This window comes from Camponotus vicinus, unplaced genomic scaffold (genome assembly GCF_025532165.1).
Source record: "Camponotus vicinus isolate PSW18456_S1 unplaced genomic scaffold, iyCamVici1.0 SCAF_4, whole genome shotgun sequence".
NCBI lineage: Eukaryota > Metazoa > Arthropoda > Insecta > Hymenoptera > Formicidae > Camponotus > Camponotus vicinus.
In genome coordinates, this window is record NW_028141976.1 from 10,827,440 (window position 1) to 10,845,489 (window position 18,050).

Here is an 18,050-nt window from a genome sequence, read left to right on the forward strand (position 1 = left end):
GCGCGTCTCCACCCATCGAGCGACGGATGAAATATCGACGCACGGTTTTACTATCGAGTCCCACGACCTTGAACGAGGGGCGCAATTCTCGGCGTGATAAAATGGCATCGCAGTGAGTATGCGCGGGCGCAACATCGGGTGGTTCCCCTCGCATCGCTATAGCCGTACATCTCATCCGCCCTTTCCTAACCAACCCTCGCTTAACATATGCCGAGATATCAAGATTCAGTCATCGACAAGTCCGACTATCGATCGGCCATCGATCAATTTATGCCATATATTCGCATTATTCGCCTAGATACGCGCGCTACAATTTTATAGACAAAAAACATTGGTGATCTCTCGACCCTATTTTTTCCCCTTTTCCAGCTCGAGATGCTCTCTCGAACGAACGAAGGAAGATGGAACGGAAGAAAGGAAGTTATAGGAAGGATAAAAATCGTAGAAAGAGAGGAGATCGCGTGGGAGTGCGCGTGCGCTCATATCACACGTGTGAGAGAGTACGTGGGTATGCGCGTTGCTGGGGCGAATCGACTGGGGCGGGTGGTGGAGCAAAAAGGAGACAAGGAGGAAGGGTGCGCGCGGAAAAGAGACAGAGATAGAGAGGCGGACAGATACGATCGGGCGCGAAGATTTAGTCAACAACGCGCGACCACCTGTAGTTGTAGCCTTCCAGCCACCCCTGAGAGAACGACCCTTCTCAGCGTCGCGCATTCCGTCCCGTCGAGATCGCCAGCTGCTCCTCTAGTTGGCATCCGGGTCGCGCCAAGCGGACGAGACCACCTCGTGAATCATCGACGACGATAAATAAACGGGCGGAAACGTAAAGCGGGAGTACGGCTACAGCATCAGAGCACTCTCCCTCCGTTCAAGGGCTGCGGCGTTGGCGGCGGCGACGACGGAGACGCTGGCGGAGGAAGGAAGCCATCCCAGGATACCTTCCCGATCCCGTAACTTCTCGTAGCAAGCTATCAGAATTACTACCAAAATGAAGACATCCTCGTTCTCCCTTCGCGTGATGCGCCGGGTGAGTACAAGAGATTCTATCATCCGTATTTTCTCTCAGCCGCCAATGGCTGACCGTCTCATCTCGCCGCTGTCGCCGCCACCTCGCCGAAAGACCAATTTCGAAAGGCGTCTGTAGAGCTCGCTCGATCGAAAATTGTCTCGTTATTTCGAAAATTAATCTCGCGGTTAAAATTAGTCCCTTAAAACGTTGGCTATTATAAGTCAGGGATTAAGAGTTATTCCAACTGATATTACATTCTGGGTTTTGATTTCTGATAGAATATTAGCGCCAAATTTTCCTCTATATTTATTCATGGTAATTTGATGACAGAAACGCGATAAAAATAAATAACTAAACTTGACAAAGTACTTGAAGTAAAAAATATTACATAGTTATATATCTATGACTCTATTATCTTTTTGACGCTATTATTCTTATTTTTTAATATAATGTTTTGAATAGCGTCATAAAAACGAGTGCTGCTTTTAAACGCATTTTTTAGATTTAATACGTACGCTTTATAGAGGATAGTTATTTTACGGAATTTCATTTTAATCAACGGCTTTTAATTGAACGAGCACAGAAGATCGATGCGACGTACAGTACATTAATATTTATGAACTTCCTTTCGCCTAGTAGTGGCGTCTATCGCAAAATTCAAGCTCTATTGTGGATGCGCTCAAATAAAGATCAAAGTTTACGGAATTTTACGAAAAATTGGATCTACAAAAAGAGAAGCATTTTTTTAAATAAGTTGTTACGATTACGCAGGGAGAAGGGAACAATCGATAGCCGAATGAAATCGAGATGTTGCCTTTTGTCGCGAAAGATACATTTGGATAACTCGATCGCTGTCAGAATCGACGATCTTGTAATTCGATCATTCAAGAGTTCTCAGATTTCGATTGTCGAACGCTTTTAAAAGCATCTCAACATTTATTGAACACTTGAAACAACATTGTCTTCTATCTCGCAAGAAGTGGGATATGTCTGTTCTTAAGAGACGAGAAGAGTGTGACTATTAAACCAACACGAGCAAGCTCGACTTCCTATCGCAATGTCAATTCGTCACAACCTTTTCGGATTCAGTCAAGAGCAATAAAATCGGGAAGAATCAGCAATCATTTGTTGTTGTCAAATTGCCGTCCTCCATTTGGTCTTTCAAAAATTTTAAGTCTCGCACTAAGAACGACATAATAGTGTTATTTAAAAAAAAAAAACAAAAAAGATTTAAAAAGTGCGAAATTTTAATTCCCCTAGTAAGATATTATGAAGTAAATGCAAGTATTCAACAATTTATGATTCTAATTTTCATAGATACTCTGATCGATTTTTTTTTCTTATGATACAATTATTATTCGATTAGTTATTATTCGAAAGCTATTTATTACACAGTATTTTTCATCAAAAGAGATTTTTAAATTCGTCAAAGAATTATATCCATTAGTACTGCTAGTACATTGTGCGAATATCATATCTTGAAAAAGTATGAAAAAAAAAATTCTGATTCAAGAATAAAATTTAAAGATGCGTAAGACATAAAATAAAGAATATTGCATATAATATATACTTTATAGTCTATATATTTTTTCGAATAAACTCAATTATATTATATTCTAATAATAAGAGGAACGAATATATCAATAAATTAATTTGCAATCTTGCAAAAATATCCAATTTTCTTTGCTATCATAGAGTTTTTATAACATAGGAATATTAGCATCGCAACGATTCACGCAATATTGCGTAAGTGTTGCATAAAATAGATTGCGCGTTTTTAATAAAAATATAATTAAAAAACGGCTTGCGCGAATTTCACTTTCGAGCAAAATTTAAAAATGGCAACTCCTCACTCGTGTGACTTTCGTGTCAAAGGACGTATAGTCGATAGTCGACTTTTTCTCCGACGTCCAACGGTGGGCGTTTACCAGTCGTGTCACATCGTGGAAAAGCAAGTAGATGTGCGCGAAGGACGACAAGAAAGAAAGAAAGAGAGAGAGAGAGAGAGAAAATTCTCTATCCCGATATATATATATATTTCCTCCCGTTTCCCAGGCACCCGTAGGGCCGATGGGATTTTTGGGTGGCAAACCGGGACATGACCTTCATGTCGTCTCTAACGATCTCGACAGCTTCGCGCGACAACAGATGTAGACTTCCACATCTTCCGCCTCGTTTGAGACTGACGTTTAATTATGTGCGGAGAAATGTAAATATAAAATCTTTCTTTCCATCGTATAAATTTTACCTATAATGTCATTTGGTTCATTCATATAATTTTAATGTTATTTCTCGCGTGTTATTTCGCTATTTGAAAGACATATTCAATAAGGTATTTTTTTAGACTTTTTGTTTTATATAGCATAGAAAGAATTATCTTATAAAGTAATGTCATATGTTATACTATCAAGACATTAATCTGACAAAATAATCTCCTTCCTTCAATGTAAAATATATATAATAATAATACTTACTATAAAATATAAAAAAATATAATATTTTGAAATATAAAATATACGTACAACTTTATGTTAGAATTATATTTCTCTCGATTTCCCTTCTCATCCATCATTTTTAATCAGTAAAGTATTTCGGAATAATTAATAATAATAAATGATTGTATTATTAATGTATACATTATATAGCAAATGTATTATTTATAGCACGATATAAAATCTTGGCAACCTTTAAATGGAAAAGGTTAGAAAAGGGCGACTGACACATTTGTTAAGCGGCAAGGTTGGCTCTCGTGTTCAGCCAAGTTTCGATGTTAATTTATGGCATACGCTAGGGGCTTCCGCTCTGCAGAGTATACCGCTATAACACGATATTGTCGCCGCATAGTGTTAATATCAATAATGGACAGTAATTGTTCGTGTTACGATCCAAGAGATATCTACCACGGTGATGCTACATCGGGCCAAGTTAAAACCGCGAACTCTCCTTCTTTTCGATCGCAATGGCAAATAAGGACGGTCACTTCTCTTGCTACATCGTTAAAAATGATGGAGGACACCATTACTCGGATATGAATCCAAGGATAATGTTCAATACTCAACATTATTATGCTCACTTTATCCTTATACATACATTCATTATCATGCAAGGTATATGTTGCATCTATCAATTTCTGAACACAATTTCGAATAAATTTTTAAATAAATGTGGATGATACTATTTTTTCGTGCAATTATTAATAATTTTATTATAATTTCTTTATTCAATTTCTATAATAAAAATTTTATTACTTGAAATATATTTCAAGTTATATATATATATATATATATATATATATATATATATATATATACATATATATATTTCATTAGGTAATTGAGGAGCTATAATTATAGCTACTCAATTATTATATATAATAATTGAATAGCATTATAATTATAGCTTCTCAATTATCTAATAAATTCATTCGATCAAATAAATTCAATTTTTTTTAAAACCAATTTGATTGTACAAATTCAATTTTCTCTGCACAATTAAAATAGTTGACATTGAATTATGTTCAGTTTCTTGAATTATTGGCTACGATTTGTCCCAGTGACTATTTTACGAGCGCATTCTGTCGCGACGAGGAAGTTCCGTCTGGAGAATTACTTTCTCATCGTTCATTATTGACAATTGCAGTAGTTTCAAATGCCTTCCTATTCACGGATTACATATAGAGAGAAAGTATTGGACTGGCCTAAAGGATAACAGCCCACCTGTTGCTAGGCCTACAATAAACGCGATATAACGAATCGCTCGCATTTTGCGACTTGCTATCGGATGCTAATATTTCATGATCGCGTGCATCTTGTCTTAAAAGTATGATTATCATGTTTTAATCAATATTTTAATTTTCGGTTAATTTTGTTAACAACGGATGTTATCGACGCATTTATTACAGAAATATAAAATTGACTTTCCGAAAATATGAGTAGGCGCATTTAAAGAAATTACATTAAATCATATTAATAACAAATATTATAATGAATATTAAAAAATTATATCAATAACAAATATTATAATGAATATTAAAAAAATTATATCAATAACAAATATTGTAATGAATAATAATGTCAATAAATGTGTAATCGAAAAATATAATAATTTCCCGATAAATAAACCGATCGCGTTATATGTGATTATGTTTGCACGATCTTCGAAACTGTCTTATGGACGATTCAACGAGATATCGTATCGTTTTTTCTCTTACATTTATCCGTATATAACGTATTCTTTTCTATTGTACAGGCGCATCGCGGACCGATGGTCGTGCAGGTATCTTCAAAGTTAAGAAAAAGCTTGGGTTCTTTGCTTAGGCGCCGCTAGATTAGATCTTAAGCCTTAGAAAGCCGTAATTATCGCCGTTCTCATTAGCGCATAAATCATTATCGTAAAACATTGCAAAATCTTCGTAAGAAACCGTAAGACGTCGTTAAATCCTCGTTATCGAACAACCAAAATATTCCGAAAATTATCTTGCAATTAACGTAATCGTTCATCGAATCTGACGCGATTCGATTAATTATATACGTTCGTTATGTCATATTTGCAAAAGGCTTTCTGTAATTCTAGGACATTTCGCATTTATTTGATTTGTCGCGACAGGGGAGTCTTGGAAAAATCGCATAAAACGCCCCAGACGAGAACTCGACACGGATCGTAATGCATCTTATTAGCCTAATGCATATCCGTTTACGTTAAATGCGGCGATATAATTAAAAGACCTCGGTGCACGCGGAATAGCCTATATGTAGTGTAATCGCCTCATTCGTGCTAAGTGAATTATATAGAAAAAAGCAGGTAGTGCCAGGGTCGACCTTTGAAGTTATGGATCAGTGTTACTCAACTTCTGCAGTATAAAAGCGCATCTTTTTTCACGTTTTTTTATACGTCGTAAAAAAGATGAAAAAAAATTTAAAATATATCGACTCTCGTTTTAATTATAATAAATTTGAGAAGCACTGAACTATGAGCTTGATTATTGATTTAGAAAAAATTTTAAAGCTGGAAGCGCTCCTTTATTCTGTGACTTTTGGTTAAATTTATATGTGATATCTTATATCTAGCCTGTAGTTTATAGTAATCGCGTATAGCATGAACGATATTTTTGGAGACGCATGAAACTAAGAAAAAATATCCGTAAAAATGTGATATTTATATAATCAAAAATTTCAGCATGTTTCGTCGTTTATATACAGAACCGTGTTGTATGATTCATAATATATTTTTTGTATTTTAATGCGTATACAATATTTAACACTTTACTTATATCTTAAATTAAAGCTTATTTTTTCTTTTCTTTTTCAAAAATATTTTACTTTTATTTTATTTATTTTATGAATATCCTATTTCATTTCTATAATTAAATGAGTTCTATCTAATTAATCAATAATATCAACTCAATAAATTATTGTAATTTAATAATTATAATTTAAAAATACTTTAATAATTTAATAATTATAATTTAAAAATACTTTTTACTCGATCTTTAATAATAATTGTTTTTAACAATTATTTTTGGAATACACATATATTTTTAAATAATACGCACGGTTCTATTTACGGTATCGCTTTCGGATCTATTCTATTTAAAATATTTCTTTAAACTATTTCTCTTTCGAACAATGGTTTTCAAACTATGTATTTTTCCAAACTTTGTTGTCTAGATATTAATGCGTAATTGAAGTAATTAAAGTATTTAAAAATAATTAAATATATTATTTAATAAGTATTAAAAAACTATAAATATATTATTTAATAAGTATTAAAAAACTATAAATATATTATTTAATAAGTATTAAAAAACAATTAAATATTATTCTCCAAAAATTTGATTATACATTTTTGTTTTATATTTAAATTTATTTATTTTATTCGTTTACTTTTATTTTATTTAATCCGTTGAACGAAATAAATAAAATAAAAATAAATAAATAGGGTAAATTATGATTAGTTATGATTAAAAGATATAGAAAAGCGTAAGAAAAGTATGACATATGTATATATGCAAAAAATATAAAAGCAAATTACACTTTTTACTTTGAACCAAATACGTTTGAAAAGCACTGACAATTTTAATCGCCTCGCTAAATTATATATCGTAATCAACAGTATATATTGATAGTATATTAAAAAATAATTGTCTCTAATCGTGTCTTTTTCTTTCTTTTGTAGGTAAGTGCATTGCATAGTGCAAAGCTTTCGCAAACGGTCGGTAAGTCATAGCTCTTTCCTTCTTGAAAGCTTCCCGGATGCTGTGACGTCGTTCGACGAAGAAAGTTCCTCGGTATCACCGCGTCTGTCGGTATAAGCGTGAACCAAACGAGAATCCGCTCGAGTCGTGAACGAGTTACCGACGCGCGCGTCACCCGGTATTTACGTCGGTACTACGCTATTGTCGCACTACTCGCGGACGCACATTCAGGACCGCGACTACTTGCGCCTACTCATCTGTATCTATTTATCTGTGTAATTTGATTATTTCGATGATTATAGAAATTTTGTATCTCCTTCACGCAATCTTTATTTCTTATTAAACACCAACAGTACTATGATTATTATTTATCAAACAATTCGATGAGGATTGGCAACCATTATTAAAAATAATAATAATACATTTTCAAATTCATATTTTTTTCGAGTATATATTTTTACATCACAAAAGATCTTTTGTTTTTAATTAACTATAAAATGAAAATGATCAAAATTTATTATCTGTATAATCGCGTATGCATTTCAAAAATGTATACTTTAAGAATAAAAAAGAAAAAAAATAAAATGTGAAAAAATAATAAAAATCTCGCAATATTAAAAGTACTAACAATAAAAAACAAAGAGATCTTAAGTCGCAATGGCATTTATCGAATAATTCGCAATCGTAGCCAATAAATCAACAATCATGGAAGTGAAATAAAATCATTGACTCACCAGTCGATGATACATCGTCACTGCATATTTCACTCGTTGCTCTCTCTGGTCACTGTTTCCTTCCGTCTTTGCTCCATCTTCAGATAGTTAGACGGCATCCTCGGTTGTAGACATCCTCGGTTAAAGACATATCGCGCGAACTAATAAAATGCACATTGTTGGATTCGACACTCCCGATACTCGTCACAATCACAATTCACTTTCGACGGTTAAAAAGACGCGAGAAACACGAAGCAAACGCGACTCCGCCGCGGACTCGTGCTACGACTGTACATAATTATTACGAAATATTTAGGAAGGGCTTAGGGTAGGTGGAGTGGGGAGAAGCGCGTCGCGATGCAAGCGCGCCTCTTCCAGAAAAAGACGGCGCAAAAATTCTTCGTAACAAATACAAAAAAGGGAGAACGATGCTTCCGTGATTTCCATCAGCTATTACGATAAACGAGTTATATAAAAATTTTTGGATGTAGCGAGAATATAAAATACGGAATATGAAACGCGGCGTACTTCACTGATTGTGTTTCCCGCGTGTTACCATGGTAACGAAATTACCGTGGCGCGAAATTACTATATATGGCGGCAAAAGAGTTATTTCGGCGGCTATAAATATAGAAAGACACATTAATCTCTTTACCGATCGATCGATATGCAAAAACTATAAACTGTCACTCGAATCGACTTTTTAGACACTCGTTCACCCGCAGAAATAATTTTCGATGGATAAAATGCGAGAGATAACGGGCACTATTAGGATCCATTACGTGATCTGTCACGAAAAATTTAGGAAGGTTGGATGGATGAGAAAAAAATAATCGCGTCGCCAAACGTTTAAAATAAGAGCGTGTTTCTTCCAGGAAAAATCCAACGCAAAAAGCTTTGCGCGATATAAACCGCGACAATTCACTGATTCACTCGCGTTCCGCGAAAGATGAAACTTTCAAATCCCGCCATATGCAATTTTTCGGCAAATAAATAATTACATCAATGTCGCTTACGAATACGAAAGATTATTATGCAGCTGATAAACGCACTATGACGGTTACCCGTTATTAAATTCGGCACTTCCGATCACTATCGACGTGGAAAAAGGTACGAGAAGCGCGGAAAAGACGCAACTCGACCAAGCGCTTTATTACGACTGTCATGGCGTGTAACAGTACGAAGGAATTTGGCAGTTGTGGAGTGGGGGAAACATGACAGAGTCGCGCGTTCAAGGGTCGCAACAAATCCTTTGCGACGTAAACAAAGAAATATGTAAACAAAGTTCGTATCACGCTTTTAAAATCTCGTTCGAAATGATTAAATGAAAATTATGCCTCTGTATGTCTCGTCCGGATGGAGACTATGTAGTCGTGCTTCCGCACGCCCTCTCGACAACAGATTTTAAAGTACCGCCAAAATGAAAAGCTCGCGCCTCTGCGAGCGCGAGTCGCCGCGCGCGCCATGCCACCTCATTGTGTTTTGTTCGCTCGTGTCGACAACGTGTACCGTAGTTATTATTTTCATTTTTTAGTCTCTTTTCAGGCTCTACCCATTAGAATAATGCCTAAGCACAAAAGCGCAAAAAAGGGATCTTTCTCGAGGCATTCTAGGGACAGAAGAACGTCCCGTAAACATTCCTCAAGGGAAAAATCGCGCGAACGTGCTCGAGGAGAGAGACATAGGAGAGAAAGATCTAGTGATGCTCATTCATCGGACAGCATCTCATCGAGGGATTCTTCGGTGCGGCGTTCCCGATCCAGGGAAAGTTATAGCGAAATTCTCAGAGATTTTCGAGATTTTCTTGTGCGCCGCAACAGCCCACATAACCTAGACTTATGTCAGGTTAGATCGCCTATAGAGGTTATCCCGCCACAGGATGAGGGCCCAGCATCGCCCTTAGCAGCAATTAGGCCAGGCGCCGTGGAGCAGAATACAATAGAACACACGGTCGCACAAGCTGACCGAGGCGTTGTACCAGGTATGTCCTCCTGTTGACCCAGCCCCCCCCCTCTGCAACTGGCAAAGGGAGGACATAACCGATGTGATTTCTATTCTGTCTCCTTCTTTCCATACATAGATACGCCGACGATTCCTAGCGTCAATGAGGTGAGTCTCACGCCAACTGGCAGCGTATCCTTTGCCTCCCCTCTTGCCACAGACATTCCGGAATCCCAGGATCCGGAAGTTGTTCCCGTGGCGTATACCTTGGTTGAGGATTTGTTCGGGAGAACTCAGACACCTCCTACGTCATCCTCCTGGAATCCCACGGTTCTGAATGCAATCCAGACGGAGTCGCGAGGCGGTCTCAATAACGAGGTGCGTTCTAACCTGCTGTCTAAATATGAACCTAAGGGGGAGCTATCATCGCTGGCTCCACCAAAGCTGAATAAAGCTGAATAAAGAGCTAATCGCAGCACTGACCCCGTCGGTCATTAAACGGGACGAATATCAGTCATCTTCACAGGCACAGGTGGCTGCTTCCCTCAACGCCCTCGGCTCGGGCATGTCGCTCTTGCTGAAGCCGGAGATCTTGCAAGATCTCAAGAATGAGGCAAGGTCGGCTCTGACAAATTTCTCAGAAGGCATTCATCTGCTAGCGGACCACCACTACCGTCTCTCACTGGCGAGAAGAGCTTTCACCAAGCCTTCTCTCAATATCGTTGGCAAATATGCTGCAGAATCAGCTCCGATCGACGAGTTCTTATTCGGGCAAAATTTTGCCGAAACGCTCAAGGCGGCTCAGGTCTGTGAAAAAACTGCCCGTGATGTCTCCAAATCAGCTCCCCCGATAGGAAAAAAGACGTTACAACCGGTCCGCCAGTCAACACAATATCGATCTCACCAACAGACGTCTAGGATTTCGGGAAACCGGAAGGCCCCTGCTCGTCCTTCGTCGGCTCGCCGAACAGGGGCTCATTATCACCAGAGCCAACGCCACCGCTCCCGGTCTCAGAACAGATCTCGTCGCCGTCACTAGACAACGTAAGTTCGGCCGGTCGTTTACATAGATTCTACGAATCTTGGTCGAGTATCACCTCTGACCCTGTTGTATTGAGTGCCATAAGAGGCTACCGCATTCCTTTTACTATTTCGCCTCCATCAAGGGCTCATCTTTCTGAGCCCAACTTGTCGTTATCTGCTGCGCTAGCCTGTGACTTGGAAATAGATCGTCTACAGCGAAAAGAAGCCATCGCACAGGTTGAACCTAGCAAAGACCAGTTCCTCTCATCTTTCTTTTTGATAGATAAGTCATCAGGAGGGAAACGCTTTATTTTGAATCTGCGAGACCTCAACGTATACATCGAGCCTCCACACTTCAAATTAGAGGATTGGCGTACTGTGGTTCACCTCATGCTTCCTGGAACGCATATGGCAACCCTCGATCTGGAAGATGCTTACCTGTTAGTTCCAATTTTTGAGGGCCATAGAAAGTTCCTTCGTTTCCAATGGCGCAATAAGACCTTTGAATTCACGGCTCTGCCTTTTGGCTTGTCCACAGCTCCCTACATATTCACAAAGATTCTTAGACCTGTATTTACCTATCTCCGTAAAAAAGGCTATCAATCAATAACTTACCTGGACGATTTTCTCCTCTTAGGTTCGTCCAACGAAGAATGTCGGGCTAACGTCAACGCTTCAGTTAACCTTCTTCACTCTTTGGGATTTGTGGTAAATTACGCTAAATCGTATTTGGAGCCATCAAATAAAATCAAGTATTTAGGTTTCATCTTCGATTCAAATGAGCAATCAATTACGATCCCTCCTTCACGTAGAGCAAAGTTACTAAGTTTAACAACATCGTTGGCCCTCAGAACAAGATGTTCCATTCGAGAATTTGCCAGCTTTATCGGTTCTCTTGTCTCAGTCTGCCCTGCAGTTCAGTACGGACTTCTTCATACGAAGAGATTTGAAAGAGAAAAGTTCTTAGCTCTTGTCAATAACAATGAGGATTACTCAGCAGAAATGGACATTTCTTCACACTTCCAGGAAGACTTCAGATGGTGGATCGACATCTTTTCCAATCCCAAACAGACGAACAAAATCCGCTCAGACAGATTTGTGCAAGAAATATTTACGAATGCATCTTTGAACGGCTGGGGGGCTTCTTGCCGCGACAGGCGCACTCATGGCTGGTGGTCTGAGTGGAGAGGACGCTTCACATAAACTCATTAGAGCTTAAAGTGGCCTTTAACGGCCTGCTTTGTTTTGCAGCAGATCTTCACGACTGCAACATCTTACTCCGCATTGACAATACTACTGCTATAGCCTACATCAATAAGTTTGGCTCTATTCAATTTCCTCATCTCTCTGAAATTTCTAGACAAATCTGGCGTTGGTGCGAGGATCGCAACATATTCGTTTTTGCCTCTTATATTTCATCTATAGAAAACTCTATCGCGGATGTCGAATCTAGAACTTCGGATCCTGATACGGAATGGTATTTATCGGTTACAGCATTTCGTCGAGTGGCAAGGGTCTTTGGTCCCTTTGATATAGATTTGTTCGCGTCTTCAATAAATAACAAATGTGATTTGTACGCTTCCTGGTATCCTGACTCGGGATCAATCTCTGTAGACGCGTTCACTTTTTCGTGGGAAAATCTAAACTTCTATGCTTTCCCACCTTTCATTTTACTACCACGTGTTCTCAGAAAGATAATTGACGACGGAGCAACGGGAACACTGGTAGTGCCTTGGTGGCCCTCACAGCCCTGGTTCCCGTTGTTTAGTCGTCTTATGATTTCCGAACCATTAATCTTACCTCCTAATTATTCACTCTTATCGTCACCTTTCAGGACCTGTCACCCATCATGGAGGTCACTTTCCCTGGGGGTCGCGAAGTTATCAGGGAGGCATTCAAGGCTCGCTTAGTACCAGATACAGCAATACCAGCTTTACTAGCCTCCCTATCGGAATCGACTATCAAACAATATTCCTACCCACTTCGTGCCTGGTGGAAATTTTGCCAGCGTCATAGGTCACCGCTCTACTCACCGTCGGCTGCTCAGACCTTGCAATTTTTAGCCCAGGAGCTACCCAAAATCTCTTCCTATTCATGTCTGAATACGATGAGATCAGCGATCTCCTTAATTTCGCAGAACGAAATCGGCAATCATCCTATGGTTAAACGTTTCTGTAAGGGCGTTTCGGTAATCAAACCGCCCCGTCCGCGATACGATTTTGTCTGGGACCCCGCCCCCGTGATAGCTAAATTGTCCTCTATTTACCCATATGAAGGAGTTTCTTTGAAAGATATCACCAAAAAACTGATACTCCTCTTAGCTCTCGCTACTGGTCATAGAGCGCAAACGCTTAGTTTAATAAGAGTGTCGCAGATCTCTTTGGAAGAGAAATTGATGATTCGCGTTCCAGATCGGATAAAAACTTCAGCACCGGGTCGCTCTCAACCCTTTTTCCTTTTTTCACGCTTTGCAAACCATGAAAATCTTCGTGTTGTTCGCCTCATGGAACATTATATAGAACTTACCAGGGAATTACGCCCTTCTACATGCGATTTTTTGTTTATCTCTTTTTCTAAACCCCATAGGGCGGTTTCGTCGCAAACTATTGGTCGCTGGATTCGTCTAGCTTTGGAGGAATGTGGCATAAATACTTCCCTCTTCTTTGCACACAGTATGCGACACGCTTCAACGTCTTAAGCAGCCGCTAAGAGAGTCTCTATCGAGATTATTAAACGCGCGGCGGGTTGGACCGGCGAGTCCAGGGTCTTTGCAAATTTTTACAATAGGCCTCTTATTAACCCTGAGGATTTTAGCGATGCGATCTTAAAACCCTAATTACTTCTACCATGAGATCGCTACGTAAGACCATGTTGTCATTAGTCTTAAAAGTTTATTTTAATTTTAAGTATATATGGCTCTTAGAACATGCAATTTTAATTTTTCTATAAGACCACAGCGTACTTTTTGTATACTTAGATCTATAAGACACTTTATACTTACACATCTATCTGTTATTTTTAGATAATATGTAGTACTCGCTCACAGTCTCTCATAATAATATTTATATTACTCCCACTGGCAAATCCCTAGTCTATAAACAGCTACATAGTCTCCATCCGGACGAGACATACAGAGGCATAATTGTTAGATTGAACGAACTTACCTGAAGTGAAGTTCGATCATAATTATGCCCTTTGTCTCGTCCGGATGGACACCCACCCATCAATTATTTCCCACTCCCAGGAAAAGTGATTTGCCAAAATGATTGGAACTTATGAGGTGGCATGGCGCGCGCTGCGCCGGCGCGCGCGGCGACTCGCGCTCGCAGAGGCGCGAGCTTTTCTTTTTGGCGGTACTTTAAAATCTGTTGTCGAGAGGGCGTGCGGAAGCACGACTACATAGTCTCCATCCGGACGAGACAAAGGGCATAATTATGATCGAACTTCACTTCAGGTAGGTTCGTTCAATCTAACAATTATTTTATGACGCAGCAAAAATACGCGGCGAGAATTGAAACACGAAACATGAAATATATGTATGTACTTCAGAGCACTAATTGTGCTCTTTACGCGCTGTCGTAAACCGTGATTTACATGATGCTTTTTTTACTAGCTTTTTTGTTAACATGCTAATTTACTAGCAACTAGTAAAAAAGTATCGTACCTTAAAGTGCTAGTAATCTAGGTTTTTTCTCTCTCTTTCTCTCTCTCTAATTAACATGAAATTAAAATATTTCAACTGTACCAAGTGCTAGAATACGCGACAAAACACAAAATATATTGATACGATTTGATTACAATGGTCATGAAATATTTAGGATAAATTGGATGGTTAAAAGAGAGATGGGGAAACTTGTATATCTAACATAAGATAAGAGCGCATTTCTTCTAGGAAAAACAGGACACAAAAAATTCTGCGAGATATAAACGGCGCTAATTCACTCGCGTTTCACTAATTCACTCGCGAAAATTGAAGCTTTCAAATTTCACCATATGCAATGTGTTGGTAGGTAAATTAGATCGCTGTCACTTATCGAATATCAAAAGAAACGCACGTCGTGTGATTGCACGGACTAATAAATATTCCGAGGCAATTGCTCGCTGTCAGTTCGACACACCCGGTACTCGGTCGCACGTAGAATTGTCAACGGATAAAAAGATGTCACGGACTCGAAACGATTATTAACGATCACGTAAAATTTAGGTAGGATTTAGATAAAGGGGAAATATTCGCCTTCGAAACAAAAGGATAAAACTGTTACGCAGGCCTTTTCTAAAGAAAGAGGGAGCATAAGTATGATAAAAAGAGAAAGACGAAGAAAAAGACATTTCCATATTTATGATTGGCTACTTGCACCTACTTAAAAAGAGAGAGATGTGCTAAATATCCCTATTTCTTTTCTTTCGTTTGGCTCCCTTACAGTCTACGCTTCTGTGCACGAGTGCGAACGCACCTTTTCCAGGAAATAACGGGTATAAAAGTTCTCGGAATCTACAGGGAGATAAGAAAGCGAGGCTCGAGCGACGTTTTCCACACACTTTATGTCAGTAAAATAACAAAGAATATAAAATATATGATAAAAATTATTTTAGTAAAAAAGATGCAACATATATGAACACAACTGTCAACATATTTTATTAATGATGTTCCGTGATCGTGATGGCATGAAATTATTACTATACATGACGGCAAGTATGATATAATATTTCGACACTGTTTTAATATTAAGAGACACATGTAGCAATTAAAAATTAATTGGTACACTAATTCTACGTACTAACAATAAGACTATAAAATTTATAAATTTTTTAATGATATAATAATGTTATTTAAAGTAGTTTAATTACAAAATATTATATTTGTAAACATTAACATAAGCATTATATTCGTTGAATTAAATATATAATTTAAAAAAGAAAAGAAAATATACAAGAAATGTGATTCGACATTGGAGTTGTGAGATAAAATTGAAATAATTAAGAAAAAATTAAGAAGAAAAAGAAAGGAAGCATGTTTTTCAAATATTCTCGTTAAGAGCTTAGTCTCTGTAAATTTTATAAATATAAGAGGGTACAGATAGTGTTATACGAAAAAATGTAAACTCAGTCAATTTCCAAGTTATATACGTAGTTTAATCGATAAAACAAAATTTCACATTTGAAATTCAATAAATTTAAAAGCGCTTAATTTCTTTACTATAAGCTGATTTTATATTCGTAATATTAATTATTAATTTCTTTTTACACAAATTACCAAGATATTTTACTATATACAAATTTCGCGCCGTTAAACGTGGTTTATTAGCTCATGGTTTATTAGTTTTTTACTAGCTAGCTAGTTTTTATGGGCTAATTTTTATTGGCTAACATGTTAGTGCGCTACGGACTAGTAAAGTTGAGATATTTAAATTTTACCAACATGCCAATTAGAGCGAAAAAACTAGTTTACTAGCAATTTAAAGTACACATAATGCTTTTTTATTAGCAAATTAGCATCTTAATAGTTAATAAAAAAAAGCATCGTGTAAATCACACTTTACGATAGCATGTAAAATGTTTCGTGTTTTAATTCCCATCACGTATTCTTGCGCTCATCATAAAATCATTCTTATTAACTATTGTTTCGAACGAGACTTTAAAAGCGTGGTACGGGCTTTGTTTACGTATTTTTTTACGTCGCAAGGGATTTTTTGTGTGTGTGACGTAGCATCGCGTCGCCACCGTGTTTCCCCCACTCCGCGCCTGTCAAATTCCTTCGCGTACCGTTAAACACCACTACCACTACAGTCGTACCAAAGCGCGTAGTCGAGTCGCGTCTTTTCCGCGCTTCTCGTATTTTTTTACTCGTCGATTGTGAACGTCGGGAGTGCCGAATTTAATAACGAGTGACCGTCACAGTGCGTTTATCAGTCGCGTAATCATAATGATCTTCGTAAGTGACATTGACGTGATATACCGAGACATTGCACATGGCGGGATTCGAAAGTTTTATCTTTCGTGGAACGCGAGTGAGTTTATATCGCGTAGAGCTTTTTGCACTGGATTTTTCCCGGAAGAAACACGCCCTTATTTTAGACGACGCGTTTCGCTATTTTTCCCCACTCATTCAATTCTTTCTAAATTTTTCATAACCGTTACAGTCAGATCGTATTCATGCGGAGCCGAATAATTCCCGTCATTTCTCGAATCATTTTATTCATCGAAAGTGATTTCTGCGGATGAACGAATGTCTAAAATGTCGATTCTAGTGACAGCTTATATTTTTGCGCATCGATTAATCCGTAAAAAAGATTAGTGTCTTGATATATTTATAGCAATATCAGAATTATTTTTGCCGCTGTATATAATAATAATCCCGCGCCATGTTACCATGGAAACGCGCGGGAAGATAATCGGTGAAGTACGCCGCGTTTCATATTCCGTATTTTAATTCGTTTAATTCGTTATATCTAAAAATCGCTGTATCTAAAAATAATTTTTATTTAAAAATATTTTTTATTTAACTGACTCGTTCATCGTGAAAACTGCTGAAAATTACGAAAGCATCGCTCGAGTCTTATATTTGTTACGAGAAATTTTTGCGCCATCTTTTTCTGGAAGAGCCGCGCTTGCATCGCGACGCGTTTCCCCCCACCGCACCTACCCTAAGCCTTTCCTAAATACTTCGTAATAGTTACAGTCGCGTTATAGTACGAGGAATCGCGTGCCTCGTGCTTCTCATATTGTTTTATCCGTCGAAAGTGAATTTTACGTGTGAATAAATGTCGGGAGTGCCGAATTAAACAACGGGCGAATCCTGGATACCTCTCAATAATTTGTAAAATTGCAATTGTAACGCGTTTCTCAATCTTCGTAAATGACGTCGAATTAATTTACCGAGTCGTCATATTTCGAAAGTTTCAGTTTTGCGAAAAGCGAGTGACTTATTGTTGGAAAACTGTTGAATTAGTGAAGTACATTACACACAAACGTACAATGTGCAAGTGGATATATACAGACAAAAAGCCGCATAATTATCTGAAGCAAAGAAAGGGCCAGGAGCAGAAAGGAATGAAGTGATAACCAGATGCAGGTGGAAGACATTCAACGGCGATAAATCGGTAAAATCAATTGTTAGATACAAATATTAATTATAATTTCTAAAAACGATAATAATATTGTAAAAGTCATG

At 37.9% G+C, this 18,050-nt stretch overlaps 3 protein-coding genes across 9 annotated transcripts in view; 2 read left to right on the top strand and 1 right to left on the bottom strand.

Moving 5' to 3' along the window:
• Positions 1-9,171, bottom strand: part of LOC145970020 (uncharacterized) — a 137,891-nt gene extending 128,720 nt beyond the window's left edge. Inside the window, exons 1-2 of one of the 6 annotated variants that reach the window (XM_083096398.1) lie at positions 8,571-9,171; positions 7,937-8,076 (exon numbers count right to left, since the gene is read on the bottom strand). In XM_083096398.1, coding sequence (XP_082952524.1) covers positions 7,937-7,951 — 15 coding nt within the window. In that variant the 5' untranslated portion in view covers positions 7,952-8,076; positions 8,571-9,171. The remainder of the gene's footprint in view (positions 1-7,936; positions 8,077-8,570) is intronic. The other 5 variants (XM_083096397.1, XM_083096396.1, XM_083096395.1 and 2 more) reach the window with 5 other exon arrangements.
• Positions 645-18,050, top strand: part of LOC145970019 (neo-calmodulin) — a 62,141-nt gene continuing 44,735 nt past the window's right edge. The window contains exon 1 of the mRNA XM_083096392.1: positions 645-1,027. Within this exon, the coding sequence (XP_082952518.1) occupies positions 989-1,027 (39 nt within the window). The 5' untranslated portion in view covers positions 645-988. The remainder of the gene's footprint in view (positions 1,028-18,050) is intronic.
• Positions 9,424-17,977, top strand: LOC145970018 (uncharacterized). 2 transcript variants are annotated; one of them, XR_014438295.1, is made up of 5 exons: positions 9,424-9,896; positions 9,996-10,234; positions 10,383-10,900; positions 14,124-14,333; positions 17,777-17,977. XR_014438295.1 is itself a non-coding variant. In XM_083096389.1 (3 exons), exons 1-3 carry the CDS (start codon positions 9,479-9,481, stop codon positions 10,893-10,895), a joined length of 1,170 nt encoding a protein of 389 aa, XP_082952515.1. In that variant the 5' UTR covers positions 9,424-9,478; the 3' UTR covers positions 10,896-11,004. The 2 variants fall into 2 exon arrangements, 1 of the variants encoding a protein (XP_082952515.1); XM_083096389.1 differs by lacking the exons at positions 14,124-14,333; positions 17,777-17,977 and having other exon boundaries at positions 10,383-11,004.

Coding starts and splice junctions, on each gene's coding strand:
- LOC145970018 (XM_083096389.1), top strand. CDS start 9,479: ATGCCTAAGCACAAAAGCGCAAAAAAGGGATCTTTCTCGAGGCATTCT. Junction 9,897..9,995: donor TGACCGAGGCGTTGTACCAG/GTATGTCCTCCT, acceptor TTCCATACATAG/ATACGCCGACGATTCCTAGC. Junction 10,235..10,382: donor GAGGCGGTCTCAATAACGAG/GTGCGTTCTAAC, acceptor TCATCTTCACAG/GCACAGGTGGCTGCTTCCCT.